The 18814-nt window shown below is 37.5% G+C and overlaps 1 protein-coding gene across 2 annotated transcripts in view; it reads right to left on the bottom strand.

The window, feature by feature from the left end:
- Positions 1-18814, bottom strand: part of EML4 (EMAP like 4) — a 167255-nt gene that overhangs the window by 58210 nt on the left and 90231 nt on the right. The window contains exons 2-4 of one of the 2 annotated variants that reach the window (XM_067293132.1): positions 17546-17728; positions 6477-6606; positions 839-1012 (exon numbers count right to left, since the gene is read on the bottom strand). In XM_067293132.1, the coding sequence (XP_067149233.1) occupies positions 839-1012; positions 6477-6606; positions 17546-17728 (487 nt within the window). Of the gene's footprint in view, positions 1-838; positions 1013-4093; positions 4235-6476; positions 6607-17545; positions 17729-18814 lie in introns of those variants that run through there. The other variant, XM_067293133.1, reaches the window with a different exon arrangement.

The following is an 18814-nucleotide window of genomic DNA, read 5'->3' as shown; positions in this document are numbered from 1 at the left end:
AAACTTTCCAAATAAGTGACAATGAATCATTAAAAAAAAAATAAAAATTCCACACTGAGTGAACTGCATGTTTTTTAAACTCAAAAATAATCACCCAAATCTTAAAATCCATTTACTGGACTTAAAAAGACATTTAAAGAACAGTACCATTTTCTCTGTGCCCATTTCCTACCAAAATCAGTAGGAACACAGAGGCGATCCTAAACATACTCCTACTTTCACTCAAGTCAAGCAGTTCTTTTATTTGGATGTAAAAATAGGACTTCACACACGTAAAGAATTAGAACTAAAGTGAATCAGATCATTCTGCAACCTAGCAGGGATTGCGGGCAGGAGCAAAATGTAGTCACATTATAGAATGATTTGAGAGGAAAGACACCCAAAGGAAGGGTTGCAATGATACTAGCATTTAACCAGTGCTGTTACAACATGTGGTAAGTGGTCACATGTAAAATATACTCCACAGTTTAGCTATTTCAGACAAAACTTATGAAGCATATTTTGAGAAAGATCAAGTCAGAGTCATTGTTATGTATTTTTAGAATAATATGACTGATTAGAGGTAATCTATCTTTACCATATTAGGATTTCAAATAATGACAGAGAATGAATTGCTTTCTCATCTTAAAAATTTAGTCAAAGAATTCTGCATTTTTAGATACTTGCTCTGTTGTAATGTTGCAATGTATATTGAATGCATCTTTTCTAGCACAAAAAATTATTAAACATTTATCAACTTGATCATGAAATTGGAATTATTTCACATGACTTGTTGTCTAATATGAACTCAGTATCATTACAACCATTTTCTAGTTCTGTACTGTGGTACTGTGAAAACCTTTTAGCTGGAGCAGAACTCTTGCTTTCTTGAGTTTGCCTGTGTGTTTGGAGAGTCTGTGAGGAGGGCTGGGGAGAAGGTGATGCTTGAGTTTGTGGATTTTGATCATTAGAATGAGATTCCTCTTTTTTTTCTTTCTGTCCTGGAGGTTTTTCTTTCTTTTTTTCTGTACCGCTGTAAAATAAAGTATAACATGGGGAGGAAAAAAAAAGAACAAGCAAATAAATTAAAAAGGTGGGAGAAAATGCTCTATTTGAAAAGATGGGAGAAGCGTGTCAAAACTTACTGTATATAACCACCAAAAGAATGCTTGATTATCTACTGACTCTGTTCAGATTAGTTAATTACCAACGTCTTTTGTAGCTTGTGAATAAATCTTCTTTTAACAAAAATAAGAGGGGGGGGGAAGGTTTATTTACTTATTTTTACTGCATAGATGTGCTAAGTTTACTCTGATTTAAAACTGAATACGACTTCTTTTGAATTGAATATGCCCTGCGCCCTACAGCGGTTCTACAGAGTTCAAACCTGACACAGTTCAATGCACCACAGCTCTGCCAACCCTCAGAAAGTTTTTTTTGTCTGGTTCAGCTTCCCGAACTACCTCGCTGTGCTGTCAGCCAAGGCTCAGAGCAAGCGCAAGGGAGGAGCGCAACTTGCCCCAACTCTGATGAGCTTGAACCTGTTGAGAACCCAAACCTCTCTGGTGCTATTTCTGGAAGTGCTGAGTACTGCTATCTCTGTGCTGCCCCCGGAAGACCGCACTGCTCTTGCTGGCGACCCAGCTCTCCCTGGCTTAGATTAGCCAGCAGCACAGTTTACCAAAGGAAATCATCACTGAGAACTCACCACTGTTTCGATCTGTAGTTGACTAACATCAAACTATCTTCACTTCTTCAAAGCTTTCAGTAAATGAGCCAAGAATACATCTTCATTTTTATACTGCTGTATTTATTAGGTTAACATTTGAAACAGCTTTAAATACATATCATTAACAATCTCAGATTCCTTAAGGTCCACTAAATCAAGGGCAAGATTAGTTAAAAGGCACTTGTATAAAATAGAATGCTTTGCAATATACTGATTCACACAAACAGCAGCAGGACTGGGGCAGGGGGAGTATTCTGTAGTGTACTGCAGATTTTTTAAAAGATTAAAATACATTTCTGGAAGAAATTTCTCATTGAAACAAAAAAAGCAAGATACAAGCACTATCTAAAAAGGGGGGGGGAGATTTTTCTCTTAAGTTCAGAGCAACCTGCAAAGTGAAGGAAAACAAACAAAGAAACTGTACCTTTTTGAAGGGAAGAGAGAAAGCCGAAGATTTCTACTTTCTCACCCCACTTCCCCCCTCCCCCGTCTGACTTACTCAGGTTTCATTTACCTTTTTCACAGGAAACTATGAAAAATACAAAGTCAATATTTAATATAAGCAAAAATAGGACCTGATTCTAATAACATCTAGAGCCTCTTTCCATTTCATTTGTTATCTCAACTGAAATATATTATCTGTCATTGAAAGGAAACCCTCAACATTTAAAAGAGTTCCCAACTTTTCTAAATCCTTCCAAAACAGCATTGAAGAACAAGTCAAATCATAATAAAATAAAATACAAAACATATTTAGAAAGATCACTTAGGGGTGTCTTCTATAAACATAAAAGTTTAAACACTTAAATATAATGCATCAACATCATTTTCTTTTCAGAAAGACAAACGAAAACAAAACAATGTGCTTTTGCATTTCTGTAAGGAATATATGTGATCATGGAGAAATAAGGAAGAACTGTGGGGTTTTAGTAAGTAAATTTATAGCCAGAAGACCCTAATTAACTAGAAACCTAAAAATATTTTCATCACAAGACTTAGCTTGCTTTATTAGATACAGGAGCACAGTGAGCAATCTTAATCTTTTCTCACAGCCTCTGGCAAGAAATACAGTATAGAAAAATAAACTCTAAGAATGTCTTGTCCCTAAAGAAAATAGTAAGAGGCTCTTTATTACTCTTCTGACAGGCACACTTATAGAACTTTGCATTCATTCTCCCATAAATGTAGAATTACTCACAGTGAAGTCAATCTATTAGGATAGAGCATGCTTTTTTAAGGAACAGTCTTTCAGAAAGACACAACTTAGAATTTTCCCTTCCTCTCTCAGGGATGTCAAAATACAGCCTAACACTGGTACAAGAGATGAGGGCTCCAGCAGGAGAGATGACAAGCCCACGCAATGACTTAGAGAACTCCAGCTTGCAAGGAAGCACCACAATGGTGCCGCTTGGCCAGAACAACGGTCCAGCAAGCCCCTTGCTCTGCCTCCGACGGTGGCATAAGAGAGCTTGTGAGCCTGGCCATTATTTGTCATCCATTCGCACTGCATTTTTGACACTATGTTGTTTGTGGTGACAGGCCAGAGATTCTGCAACTTCCTTTCGACTTGCTCCAGACACATGGGTGAATGCCACCAGCTGAGAGCAGCGTATGCCCTAACTTACCACTTGGTCTCACACTTCCTGCATTCTCATTCAAACTCATCTGATCCATCTCCTAGAAAGCAGAGGTTCAGTGTGGGAATCTCCTCAGGGCCACCAACAGTGCACACAGCTGCGAGGAGCTCACCACATATCATGGCTTTCCCACCCCTGCCAGTGGGTTCACTCCTTAACTTCTCTGTTGAGCCGTGAGAGTCACTGGACCACTCTGTTTTCTTTCCGAATTGCAGCACAAAGTACACCTGGGCTTCCAGTGCAGTGTTTCTAGCCACCTCCAGGTTGCTTGTAGGCTTCTCCTGTTTTTGAATGCCATTTTAAATTAACTACCAAATTTCTACATAATTCACTTTCTTGGTATTGAATATCTGTGTTCTAGATTTATTTGGTTTGCTCTCTCCTGCTAAAATCTTCAGCTTAGTTGTATTATGACTGCTACTACAGAGTGGCTCTCCCACTAATACCTCTCAACTTAGGTCTTGTGCAATAACTGAAACCAAATCAAGAATAGCACCTTTTTTGTGGGTTTCTGAAGACTAGTGGCTCTGGGAAGCAGTCATTTAATGTGTCCAAAAATTCTTTCCAAATCCCAACTTGATGAGCCATTTCTTCGGTCTACATGTGGCTAGCTGAAATCTATTATTACTATCTGTCCTAATTTTGCAGCTTCTCTAATTTCACTTAACACACTGTTTCATCCTTTGGATCACAACACTGGCAACTATTGTGGAGGGTGGTCATCCAGAAATATGAAGACTGTTCTTACCAGAAGCTGTTTTCAGAAGTATATTTAGTCCTAAGGAAAATGATCAAACGGTTCTCTGTGAAGTCTCTGTGCAGTACCACATATAAACATGTTTCCAGTTCTAGTGATATAGAAGGTATACAACATTTTTGTTGAAAACTGTTTCAGCTCCTCTATCACGTGTCAGTTCCAGACTACAAGGCTTACATTTTCCAAACATGTACATGACTTGATCACTGACAATGAAGCATCCTCTATCTGTTGTTCACAGTACGTTCCTGAGCCCAGGCTTTAGTGTTTCTGAAGTGACAGCTGAAATGTTAGCATACCTTTAGTGAAACAATACTCGATGCTGCTGTGCAGCTTCTGAGTCATCAGACCATCTCCACAATTTCACAGTATTCAGGTTAGTAGAACAAGGATTAAGTTGTCCAGGAAATGAAATTGTTTATTCATAGAAGAAATTCTTAGAGATAGCAGGCCTACATAGGCCATAGCCTAAGAAACTTAATAATATTAAGACTGCACAAAATAGAGACACTAAAATGCAAGAATGACAACAGTTTGTCTGTTGGCCTTCTTTATTTGTGACAAGAAGTAGGGCTACATATATTTAAAACAAGAAAAGCGACAGGCAGGCTTTAATGCTGTTTGATAATTAAAGTATAATTATACATCAACAGATGACCATGTCTACCTGCTGAACCAGTTGAACCTCCAGCCTGAAGAAAAGCTGAGTTGGGGCAAACTGATCCAAGATCAGCTAATATTCTCCTCTGTCCTCCTTCCTTTTCATCATGACAAAAACGTTAGGTATAGACACCCTAAATTTGTCAAGTGAATTTTGAGTAATAGGTCCATTTCCTTATGATCCTTACTAGGGACACTATTTGGTGCTGATCAGTTTTGTTGTAGACAACTAAAGAGGAGACTTGTACCCTCCTAAAGCAAACCTTGAAAAAGGGAGTCACTTATCTTCAGCTGCCCTGGAAGCACAAAACCCTCTCCTAAACGATTCATTTGGGGGCCCAGAGACAGCAGCCCTCCTCATATGAAAGTTTTCCTCTTTTGACCTATCCAGATCTCCTTCTAAAGAACTTGATTCACATGAAAGGGATGCCTAGCACTCCACTCTGCTCTTCTTCTGTAGTCAAATGTTTAGCAGCCAATGAATCAAGATGGTGATTCAGCAAAAACACAAGCAGAACAACACAGGAATTGGACTGGCTCTCATCAAAGTGCCAAGAGCCACACGGGTAAGATTAATGGGGAAGTGCTAACTAACAAATACCTTCCTGCAGGAATGTCTTTTGTCCCAGTGTCTGTCATACTAGCAGATGGAGACATACTGCAATCAGTTTCTAATTTATTCCTCAAAAGCAAACATAAAGAATTCAATAAAAAGAAAGATATGCAACTCCATACAAGCGAGAAGAGTGAAGAGCAGAATATTATCCTTGCTTTGTGAATTCCAAAGGGCACTAAGTTTCTCTTTTGTTCTCATATAGTTTATATTTGCACACAACCTTTTTATTCCCCAAAATACATCATTTCCCTGTCTTGTTGTACGCACAGTATTTACATCCGCACTAGAAGATAAACCAGCTACTGGAGTTAGCAGAGTACTCTACAGAGGCCAAGAATTTGTTCATATAATTTACCACGGTTATACATTAGTGTATTCTCTGTTCCGTGGCTGCCTGTTCTTTCCAACAAATAGAGATAGATGCAGACTACTGACTAAAGATGACATGTAATGACTATTTAAGAGACCCCACAGAAAAAAGTAATTATAGAACTTTGCTGACTGTATGTAGCTGAAACCATTACATGAAGGAAAAAAGGTATTGTTTGCTGTTTAACTCATTTAAACTACAAATATTTAAGCAGTATTATTTTTATACATTTGAGATCTGACACATACCCTTAAAAAGACTAAGTAGCTGTATTTTGCATTAAGATTTTGTCTACAAAAATATAAATTTTACCTTATGATTCACTACCGTTTCATAGCATTCCTTTTGCTATTGCCTACTATTTGCACTCAAAGTCAGTTCTTTCCTATTATTTTCTTGGAGAAAAAAAAAGAAAAGATTAAGACGAATACCAGAAGGAATTTCCACCCATACAGTAAATACATTTGGCCCTTCTGTCCCTTAGTGAGAATGTATTTTGGGCACTACATACTATAAAAAGTCTCCATTTATGAATTCTTTTTAGAATCCTGCTGTAAGCAATCCAACAACATGCCGCATTTCTAAAGCTTAGTCTTGCCTTAACGCATTTCAGAAAACTCTGCCAAGGGTTGTACAGAGGCAAAATTCAAACTCTTACTCTGCTTTTTTTCTGGGGCATGGGGGGAAAGGAATTAAATATGATTTCAATTTTAACAGCAAATAGGTACCTTTTTGCAGCAGATGAAAGAGTTTCTTTTCTGGCAACAGATACAGAAGAACTGTGGCTTGTTTTCCTGCTTCCTGTACTCCCGTTGGTTATACAGGACATTGAGATAGCTTCTCGGAGGCTTGGCTGACCTAGAAAAAAAAGAAAAGGTAAGATTTTACAACTGTGTCCCAAAGGTCCATCTCAAAAACCAGAAGCTACCAGAGGTGGATCAAGTAGCATACAGCAGCAGTTCCAGCATTCAGGAAGGTGGTCTGGCCTTTACATGCTGATATATGCTCATGAAAGCCTTAAGGCCTCCTGAAAGCCCAGGCAGCCAGAGACAGGACAGCCAGGACACTAAGAAAGCCTAGAACAGGCTGGCTGTAGAGATGAGGAGAAGAAATACTGCAAGTAGGGGTAGGAGATATAAGAATGTGACATGATACGAGGAAGACAACTACTAACAGACAGGTGAAGAGCTGGGGGTGTAGAAGTGACCCTCAGAAAGGGTCAGACACAGCAGACAAACTGCGCTGGGAAACGCAGGAAAGGAAACAAGGACTAGTGAAGCAAAAAGACTAAACGGGGGAGTCTGGGAGCTGGAGACTGTGATAGGAGTCAGCCTCTCTACTCCCACGCTGCCTGGAAATAACTTAATTCAGGGACATGTCACATCTCCTTCCAGTTGTGATCCATGGAGAGGATTACAGATTACTGCTGGTATTAGTAAATTGGTTAGCTCAAAGAGCTGACATACCGCAGATCAGACTACTTCAACTCTGCTGTTCAAAACCATCACAGTTTTTCAATAATACCACATGATGCTTTTTGTTTTCAATTTGATTTTTTTTTTTTTTAGTTAAAGCTCAAAGAAGTTGCAGACAGAAACCCTCCCTGTATTGACAGAATTTAAGGGTTGTGATAATAAGCAATCAAAAAAAAAAAAAAAAAGAAGAAGTTTTCAGCTGCCCATTCCATCTTAAAATGGTACCTACCTACCTTTGAGCATATGCATTATCGTATAGCTCTGAAATTACTGATATGGTTTACTCCACAGAACATCTGCTATGGTCAGCAAACGTTACAGACTCCCTCTGTGGATGAACGGAGATAGTGTATGTGAAGAAGGCTGTTGTCTGTCAGATGCTGATTTCACTCATTGCAGAAGTTTGAAAATATGCAGTGAATGTGGGAGGGGATTGTAAGGAAGAGCGCGGGGGCGTTGAAGGCTCTTCTATTTAAAGAGCTGAATGCTAGCCTGGCGATTGCCTCTGGACCTGCCTCTACCATAGACTGTCAGGGAAATATGCAGCATTTTACTCAAACCTGACTTTTCACTGGTTCCCACGAAGTGTCCGTCTCCCCTGTTTTGGGTGCCCGTCTTGATGTGTGAGCTCTTAGTCACAGACAGTTTTACACCCCCCCACCCTCGATTTCTGAATTTGTGCTTTTCCCCTCAGAAGCATTATATGCCCTGAAAAAATTCAAAAATCCTGTCTTATCTCATACTAGGCATCCAATAATCAGCGGTTACTTTTGACACTATCTCTGTGCCACATCCTCATTTCATAGATGGGAAGTTGTTGCTTCTCATGGGGTCATAATGTTCATCAATCACTCAGAATTCAGCAACAAGCCTAAAGGACAGATTGACAGGAAAATAACCTGTTTTCTTGGCAGGCTTGGAGTAGCGTGAAACAGATAAAGCATGAGGCCGCATACTGAAGATAAAAATGAGTGGTAAAAAAGCATTTGGGCCAAATCAACTGTTCTGTGCACTGAGGGCAAGCTAACACACAGAGGCATTATTCAGACACTACCCGCATTTGGTCTATTTGTCAAATTGCAGCTTTAATTCAGGCAGTTTGAGAGATAAAACAGTTCCTATTTTAAACAAGCAATTCATGTACAAGAATATCTGTCAAGGGAATACCAGGTTTCGAAGTTCTTCAAAAAAGGCAGGAACGGACTGATGCACCCTGCCTCTATACTGCTTCAAACGTACCGAGCAGTGCCTGAGCACATCTGAAATTGAGATCAGGAAAGCCAAAAGGAGCTTGCTGAAAACCCGAGGCAGAGATGAGAATGGAGGAAATCTGAAGAAGGTGATGACAGACAACTTCTGAAACACTGCAAAGATTGTTGTCAATCTTTCAGAATGCTGCACAAATCACCTTAGTGCGACTCTTTACAACCGGCTATACTTTAGACACTCTTTCAAGATGTGCATATTTTGAATACAGATTTTATCTTTAAGGTTAATATACTCAACAATAATAGCAAAGCTCAAAGTATTTTTACCTCTTTCTGTAACTTGGATGTAAGAACAAAACACATACGAGCTCTAAAAGCACATTTAGTAGCAGAAGCATACAAATTAGCTTCTTTTGCTTCCGTTGACAAGTAAAAGATCATCTTTGTGGAGATGCATAACATCAAGGCCTCTGATTCACTCTTGAACTGCATATGACCTTAACATCTCTGTCTACTCATCGTAATAGACCAATGCATCTCCAGCCAGCGCTGGAGCAGATCTGCAGTAATGTGAATCAGGAGACATAACAGCAATCGCTTTCAGGCAAAGCATTCAGTGAAAAGTGTGAAAAACAGTGTAAAGAACAGCAGTACTTCAGACAGGTAGTATAATACAGAAACGTATTAAGATGGAAAAAAACCGCTTACTTTTCCTGAGCAAGGAGCACATTAATATGAACGTTTTGTTCACAAACTGTGTCTATAAGAATTCCTCCTACTAAATAAGAAAAGTGTCAGTCCCCACTTATGTCAAAGGGCAAAACTGACATTAAGAACACTGCACATCAACAGCTCCATACTATGTTGAGTGCAATAAAAAGATATATTATCATCTGTAAGGCAGTTTTGGTTACTTGTTTTTCTGTAACAGGGTGACCATGCTAAATGATCTGTGGAGCACTTCTTAATTTCAGTAAGTGGTAAGCAGAGTTAGGTGTGAGATGAAGATTTCTGAATCAAAATAAGAACAATTTTTCTAACATGTAACTATTACACATAACCCTGATTTCTTCATTCATTGATTTCTTGAAAAAGTGACAGAAGTATTTGGACACAGACCTAACCACCAAAATCTGGGGAAAACTGTATTGACATTATCTTCAAGTGTCAGAAAAAAACAAAAACAAAAAACACACGCAACAGCTTCTCTTACACTCAAGATTAAAATCTTGGTCAGTCACAGTTCAATGTGTCCCACCCTTAATGTGTGATAAAATGGAGGGAGAGGAAACCCCTGTGCCCACCCCACCCCCCCAACAAGCTCCTGTCCAAACTCTACACATAAAAGTAGCATTGCCAATTATAAATGCTTGTGTTTTCTAGCTGTATATTAAATGTTTACTAGGTCTTCAAAAATGAACTTTAGAAAACCTATTTTTAAAGGGGGGAGAAAATCCCAAGTAATCATCAGTAAATACATGTAAACCAAACGTTAAAAATTTTGAACTGTGAGGGAAAGAAGGAAAGGCAAGCTTAAGCCATGTGAAAGTCCCAAAGCATTAAAAACTGACTCCTCATGGAGTCAAAACCCCAGAACTGTGATCTTTCCGACCAAAGTTGGAACTCCAGGGAAGCCAGACCTCTGGTCCAAAACCTTGCAGTTCTCTTCATGACTTTGACTTGAGGATTGCTACAGCCAAAAGGTTTCAAAAGCTAACAACATTATAACCTTCCCCACTGTAAAGATATCCTTTCACAGCAGCCAAAATAGTTTTGCTTCAAAGAACCATGACATGATGAAGCAGCACAAACAAATTCCAGATCAATAGACTAAAACGATTAAGTTTTCCCAGCATCCAGATTGCACATCGCTGCCAATATCACATTATATGTCACTTACTAATACAAACAGTCTGAAATTTTTCAGACTGAACTGCACTCAGCTTTATCTGTTGGTTTGGAACAAGAGCCAGACATAAACCGAACGTAAAATGAAAGCCAGTGTATGCTACCCAGGATTAAAGCCAAATTCTCAGAGATCAAAGTTGTAAAAAATGTCATTTCTGGATAAGGGATTCATCTCTCTTCTGATAATTTTCATATAACATCTGTTGAGTTCAAAAGAAGCATTTCATTAATGCGTCAACTATACAAATGTGTGAATGAAAGATAAGTAGGATTAGAAAAAGCAGACCACAATAAACCAAGAATCTACTTCCAACACTTTATCAGCCGTTATTAGCTAACTGGGGAAAAATTGAAGCAAATCTGTAAGAGGCAGTGGTAAGTTTTGAAAATGTGCATCTTCTGATAACACAATAGCATTTATTTCCAAACATAGATCTAAGGTACAAGAGCTGAAGTTCAGTTAGTAATTCACTTTCTTCCCCAGACCAGTTATAATTTATTATGACCTTTACTTGTGTTAACTGGAACAAAGATTTGCTGAATTTAAGACTACTGCATATCTGCTGATGCTGACAGGTAAACTGCCTTTCTTCCAAAGAAAAGTCAAACCCTTCTTTCTCTTCTTCAGACAATTTCAGTTCAGATTAAGTAACTGCAACTATGTAGAAATATTTTCTGCATATACTCCATCTAGCTGGATTTAAAACAAAAAAACTTCAACAAATTATTTCTTAGAATAAAAAAGATTCACTTAAATTGGAAATTTTTAGCTTTTTTATGATATGAGGCATCTGATATCAGTCCATCTTCAACAAGTTTAGAATAATTTATTTTCAGCAAAATTTGAGAAGCATAGCTATCTCAAATATATGCCTAAAGGTGTTCAGCAAATAAAACAAAACTGATGGCTTGAAGGACAGAGACCCAGTTTAATACTCCTGCCATGGAAACATTTACAGTCTATGCTCAATAACACTATTGGACACAAGAGAACCCACACAGGCAAGCCACAAAAATAACAGATTTAAATAGTTCTAAATGTAGCAGAACATTAGATTTTATTAGCACTTCCTTCTTAAAAATAAAGCCATCAAAAATAAATTTGAAATTATGACAAATCCTAAACTTACTTCAAGATGTTAAAACAAATTGTACGAAAGCAACTACAGTCACTGCTTTCCTTCCGAAGTTTCAAAGAAGGTCAAATCACTCATGGAAGATGCAGGCAAAGCAGCAGCTTGGGAACACTAAATCTCCATTTGAAGAGTACTGTATTTTGAAGAAAAGAGAAATTTTTTCCCCCACAGCATTTTGGTTTATTCAGCTATTTTGGGTCAAATAGTAAGAGTCAGATTCTGATTGAGACTTCATTAAGTTGCAGAAATATTTTTTTTTTTCTTCCAGCACACGAACAAAAATTACAGGTCAAGGTAAGATTCTTGTTCTAAAATAATCAACAATATAAATCAGAAAAAAAAAATCAGTTCCATTCACTACCTAAAAGTAATACCTCACCTTGTTTAATAATCTAATTTTAAGAGAAAATTGTTTTGATAAACATGTTTTTTCTTCTAACAGCAATTATATGTAGCTGAAAAGTATTTCAGATGTTTCTTATACCTTTTTATTGAACTACAATTTCACCAGTCTCAGCTGACTATAAATAATGTATTAAGCATACATTATTTATTATTCCCTATTAAAAGGAAATAAACTATCTGAATAGAGGCATGTTAATATGTAACAGTTTGAGAATGCATAGCAATTGCAAAGATAATATTTTCAGACGCAAGTGAATCCCTCTCAATGGTTACCATGTTTAGATAAATTAACTACAATCTTAAGGATGATTAAACATTTATTTACAGGTTTCTTTCTTAGTTGGTAACTGGTGACTTAAACTGCCAATGCATACATTTTACAACTATAACTGACCCTGCTAGAGACACAAAATTATTTTTTCAGGTACTGCATTCTTAAAAATCCAGGGCAGCCAAGCCCCTGCTCTGACACATGGCTCTTCGGGCAGGAATTTCGAACTGCCATGCAGGGCAACTGAAGAGCTCCTTAGTGCGGGAGAGCCACCAGCTTATTAAACACGCACGGCCCCCTCTCTCCTCCCTCCCTGAAGGGCTATTCTTTTGCAATGCTTTTCCAAAGTTACCATCTACTTCCTCAACCCATTTCCAAAGGGGATAAACCCAGAAGAGGAAATACATGATAAGTATGGTATTCTGAAACAGTTTGATATACTTTGACAGTGACAAAACAGCTACTCAAATGTTATAAACAATAAGCCAGTTTTTTTTTTTTTTTTTTTAAAGTTACTGCCATCATTTACTTCTTCAAACATTGCTCTGCTTAGCTTGAGTGGTACTCTGTCACTCTCCATGATGCTTCTCAGGAGCATTTGTCCATGCTGTTTTAAAAAGCACACAAATGCAGAAAACATATCCAAAACTGTAAGAAGAGCACGCAAGAAAAATTAGGATACTTATCACCATGACTGAGAAATACTTCTACAATCCTACACCTCTGAGTGTTTTCTCCAGTGAAAAGGATTGCTTCATTGCAGAAATTAAAACTGGATTTTCCTCTTCCTTTGTCTTTCCTTAAACTTGGTATAGCTGGTTAATGACCCTTAGTTCATTAATGCCCTCTGGTTCAGATTCTTTGAATGAAGGGAAGTACGTGAAGATCAAGAGTAATAAGTACAACGGAAAAAAAAGAAAAGATTGAAGAAGACAAGAGAGAAGGAGAATACAGAAAAAATGGGGAAGTAACGTAGAAATAAAGAATTTTAATGCAGAAAGAACAGACTGCACTAAAACCAATACCTGGAAAACCCATTAAGACCTCAAGAGTGTCATAATTTGTTATGTGAGCATTCAGCCTGCAGACTTCAACTGGGCTATTCCCATGAGCAAAATGACACATGTGCAAGCTTGCCAGGTTAGTCTTAATATGGCAGATAAGAGTGGCCTATATCCCATCACTACCGTGAACATTTTCATATCTGTACTTCTATTTTCAGGAGCTTGAACATTTACTAGTCCTACAATTTAAATGTGGACCCTATCATCAGAACAATTACACGCTCATTAAAAGTGTTAAGTAAGACTGAAACCACAAATACAAGCCTATTTTATGCTTTCATTAAATGTAGCTTACTGAACTCCTGAAGTCAATTTTTGTTAATTTAAAATAAAATGACTTAACATTATTGAAATGAAACCACTGTTGAGATAACCTAAAAATCCATCTGAAATGCTATGCTTACATTAGTGCAATGAGATGGGATTTAATTTGCGATACTAATTCGGGCTTCTTCTCACCACGCAGACGCTGAACAGATGCACTATTTCACACCAGAGAAGGCAGCAGGAAAGCAAGGAAGAACGCTCCAGATTCCTACTGTAAAAATCCACCGCACTGCATTTCCCACATGCAGCTGCCCTTGCAGATCCCCGAGATCTCTGCTTCAATAAAATAAATGCCTCTTCGTCTGCTTGTCTGCACTGTCATGGGAGCCAATCTCTGCCAACTGCCACCTGCTTACTCCAATTTCACTTTGCGACCCGGATTTGCATACAAGTTATTTGATATTAATTGTTGTCCAAGCAATAAGAAATGTTCCTCTGGGGGATTCAACCTACGACAAGTCTCCTCATTGCTTTCAAGTCCAGAAAAAGGACACAAACTCTTTTTCCTCTACAGACAGACATGTGAGATGTACTTTCTGGTAAGCAGCCACTTTTTCAGGCAAGAGCTCATACCCCATTGATATGATTCGTCTGAGCTACTCTCCTGGTGCCATTGTGTGCCACAAACTTGTCTCCACACCCAGAGCCTCAGGGATAAATTCTCATGTTACATACATTTTGACACCCTGAAAGATCTTAATAGGTTTACCAGGCACCAGCTGTGAGCCAATCTATCTTTCTGGCAGCCACAAGCACCAGACTGCTTTCCTTTTCTTCAGTGTCCAGGTAATCTTTTTTTTTTTTTTTTTTGGAACTTTTTGTGAACATTAACTGCATCAATCAAGTGCAGAGACATGTGGCAACAAGAGTGCAGAGCTGCCAAAAGCAAAGAACTTCCCACCAAAGAAATACTACTTGCCAAGACATCTATTAAAAAACAAAACAAATCCCACAACCCCCCCCAAACCATGCCCTATGAAAATCGTCACTGAAGCCTGGACTAAGTCCAAAATAAGCATGCAAAAAAAGTTATAGGAAAAAAAGAAAAACAGACTACAAGGGTAATGCAAAAAAATTTAGTTTCATCTATGGCTGATTCAATCAGTCAAAGTGGTCTATTCACAACAATTAATTTTAGCATAAGAAAAGTATCTCTTCAAAGACACTGCTGAGCTGGTTATAGAAAGCATGGAGAGATTTAAAAAAAAACATTTCAGCAGTAAATAGGAAATAACATCCTTCAAACTAAGTTAGATATTGTCTGTTACTCAGATAGATTAAAACCCTTTTGTTTACTGGAAATATTCAAGCTGACTTTTGCCAGTCCTACAATCCAAAAGTATTTCACAAGTAGTTCTCTCACCGTACTTTCCATATGTTCTCTCAAGTTCTCTCACCATACATTTCTCTTACCATACTTCAAATTAACCACTTCTCTCTGAACATATTCAGAAATATACACACATCTATTCTTGCTGCTCATTACTTATGACAGCACATATTTCAGTGCTGTTGTAAAGAGAAATACTTTCCTGAATCAGAACTTCTGCATTTTTAAATAAAAGGCTATCTATACTCGCTGTGCAACTGCACTAACTGTCATAATACAGAAATCCAGACTCTTGATAGGATCACCAACACCAAAAAGAGTTTTAGAGGAATGCAATAACCTTGTAGCAACCATGATTTGACTAGTAAGAGCCTGTTATGTACTTGTTCAATACCTGAAAGAAAAATTAACAATGACTTCCTTGAGTATTATTTTCACATGACAATTCAGATCTTCTGCCAATCCTATTCACTCCCTAAAACAATATATTTCTCTTTGTTAAAAGTGTTTCAGGAGTTCTGTATCTATTGAATGAACTTAAAATATAGAAAGCAAAAGAACCACCTGTGGAATTGCCAGAAATGTGTACAATCTTGTTTTGAAGTACTTATTCAAAATATTTATTTTTAAGTTTAAAATGATACAAATCTCAAGCTCATTCTTAAAGTCTTAACTTTAGACCTGTACAAAATTCCAGTGACTGTATGTGAACAATCATTTTGTTTTGTGCTATTTTTATACCATGTAAATGTAGCTGAGATCATGATAAACAGTGAAGTTAATGTCTTGCCTTGTGGTATTACGTGACTGAAGATAAAGCAGACACTTCCTCCATAAATTAAATACAACACCAATTAGTCATAATTCATGTTTGTTCATGCAATAGCTATGTGCACATCTCCCCCCACCACCAAACTCTGTCCTCAAAATTACATGCTCCCATTATCACTAATTGGGTGGTGACTTAATACCACAAAGCTGAAGAGATTTAGACTTCCCCCTCTCCCCACAAGAAAAAAAAAATAGTAATTTCTTGTTCACTGAACAAATTCACCTGGAGAATTCCGTATGGCCCCAAGACCCACACAAGGCATTTTGCAGAACACAGCAAGTTTGCCCTATCTGCGCATTGAGTTTGCTGGATATTAGGCAGCTCCAAGACAAAGGTATTTGGCCATGTTTGTGCGTAGTCCAGCTCCTCTGTATGTAAACGTGAAGAATAAGGTTCTAAATTGCATATATTTTGTCCAGTTTTGCACTTAAAACATTCTTTTTGTCATTATGGACAGCATAACTGATTTAAAATCATTGAACTGATTTAGCTGAAATACTTGTTAGAACCTTGTTTACAGAGTTAGACAAGGAAGTCTGAATCTTGATGAGACAGGAAATGCAGACTGGGTAGTGAAAAGCTGCATTTCTAAGCATGGTTGACAACTGTCTGCCATTTAGCAAATAAGAGTGAATGGCAGAATTCAGAGTCCAAACCAATTAAGCATCATCACTTCCTCCCATCTGTCAGAGAGGCTGCAAAAACACTTAATCACAATAATTTGATCTGTCTGCCATGTCTAAAATAATTCAAACTTTCAGCATTTTCAGCTCTTGTATTTTCAACCTGTGCAATGCAGCCATCCAAACAGAGGCTATGCTTTGCCATGGTGTCAGGTCAAGTTTACAACTGGGTTGGTGTAACGATTTCATGGCGGAAATAATGGAATCAAGCCCAGAGAATTCTGCACTACACAGTTTGATGGGGATGCATGCATTTATAGTTCCCTCGCCACTATGGAGAATTAGAACTGTAAATTATACCTTTTATTCAGCCATAAACCTAATAGACATTACTAATATATATAGACCTGTAGCTTGCTACATATGCAGTTTTAAGTTGGAGAAAATTCAAACAACTCAGAGCTCTAACTCTCCAGAACATAAAAGAAAATGGTCATGGAAAAAAAAGGAAATTCATGCATGTATGTGCAAAGTAGTGCAAACAGCATCTAGTTTCTTAGGTTTTAAACAATCCTATGTATTTCAAAGTTAAAATGAAAAAGCTATTAGCCATACTAAGTCCAGAGATACATTGCCGAGTGGCTACAAGGCCACTTCTTACAAGAAACCTAGTGGTGATGAATAATCTGTGCAACTGAACAAAAAAAAAAAACACATTCCAAAAATTTCCTTATTTGGTGACAAAACTTGCTTTTTTTTTTTTTTTTATTTAGAAGCAGGGGGAACGTAGCCTCTAATACACATCTTCAGTTGAGTAACTCCTAGGTGAAGTCAAAGTCAAGCCAAAACTAAGACACTGAGCTTCTCTGAAGCTTCAGAAGCCTAGGTGGCAGCTTAAACACTCCAGTTATAAAGCACTCTATCATTTAAGCTAGAAAGGAACACCTTTTTACAAAGATGAAGGTAAATTTTCACAGAGGAGTCAAGTACACAGAAATGTTAGCAAACAGTATGGTTAGTAAGCACATTTCAGATATCTATTAACCATTCACTATAAAGCCTCCAATAAAAGCAACTAAAAAACTACCCTCAAAATACACCTGCTTTTCCAAGCAAGACAGGAAAGAAATGAAGTTATGAATAGAGAACTTTCCAAATGATAAAACTCTAAACGATAACGTTCTGCTTCAAGAAATAATTTACCAAATATGGGCTTACTTTTACTTGGTGCTGATTTTCTCACAGAAGCTACATGGTCTTCGGAGATAGCAAGACGTCTTAGCACATCAGCCAATGCAGCTTTCAGCACAGTGATTTCATCTTCTTGCTGCTGTACTCTCAGTTCTAGGGCTGAAAGACGGTCCTGGACATCAGAGGTGCTTGCAGCTGAGATGCTGTCATCTGTTTGGAAGGGAAATAGGGGACAAAGAAACATTTAGTTGTTTTGTTCAAAACTAAAAGCTATAGAAAAAAACGAGTGTACAGCACGAGTATGTCTGTCCCATCATTTAGGAATACTGAAGATGTTCAAAGAAACAAGGCATGGATATTATATTTCATGTATCAAACTAATGCTTCAAGTCAGAAGCATTGCTAAACATAAGCTTATATAGAAGGCTTAAACAGTGTTGTCCTGCTACAATCATAAGAAGAAAGATGCTTTCCATTAAAATACTGCAAAAGAAAACCTTGTTCTATCAGTAGAAGAATGACTGAAAATAAGTTTATTTAAATAGCCAACTGAATTAACTGAAAAGATATAAAACTGTGGTCACATTTTGCAATACATTCTCTTGGAACTGTTGAAGAATTTTAAATATGATCCTTCATTTTAAAGCAAGAAGTAACGCTAAAAAACAAACAAACAAAAAAAAAACCCCACGGTTGAATATATAAGTATAGCTAGCCATGACCTAATTACATCAAGTGACAATCTCAATTTGAGCAGTCTAGATCAGAGTCTTCGACTCCAATTCCTTCTCTTTCTTTTTCTTTTCACATCACCACCCTGCATGTTCCAAAAAAATATACGACATTATAACATTTGGCCTGAAGTGAACAGAAAATAAACACTCTCCAAATGGTTCCAAAAATCTGTTTGGCCACACAGAGATAGATTAGTACTGAAGGCATAATCCAGCCAAATCTATTCTTCAGTGGTAAAAAGGAAATTACAGCTTCTGCATATTCCTTGCCTTTGACAGTTCTTTGCATTATTTCTGCCAAGCCAAAATAACACATAACAGATTTTATATTTGGCTGTTGCAATAAATCACAGTCCAACCAGTAAAAAAGACCCATAAAAGAACGTTACTCAAACAAAAGGTACTGAATTCCTTATCCATCCTGATTTGGACTTACTAATACTCCAAAGAAACTTCTAATACAAGATCACAGGTTTATGAAAAATTTAGAAATTTTACCTCTATTATATAAACAGATGGTATGAGTCTACATTCTATAAAACATATCCAAACAGCAAATTTA

The sequence above is a fragment of the Apteryx mantelli genome, chromosome 3, assembly GCF_036417845.1.
Source record: "Apteryx mantelli isolate bAptMan1 chromosome 3, bAptMan1.hap1, whole genome shotgun sequence".
NCBI lineage: Eukaryota > Metazoa > Chordata > Aves > Apterygiformes > Apterygidae > Apteryx > Apteryx mantelli.
Note: the sequence above shows the minus strand (reverse complement) of the source record. Positions and strands in the feature narration are given on the sequence as shown.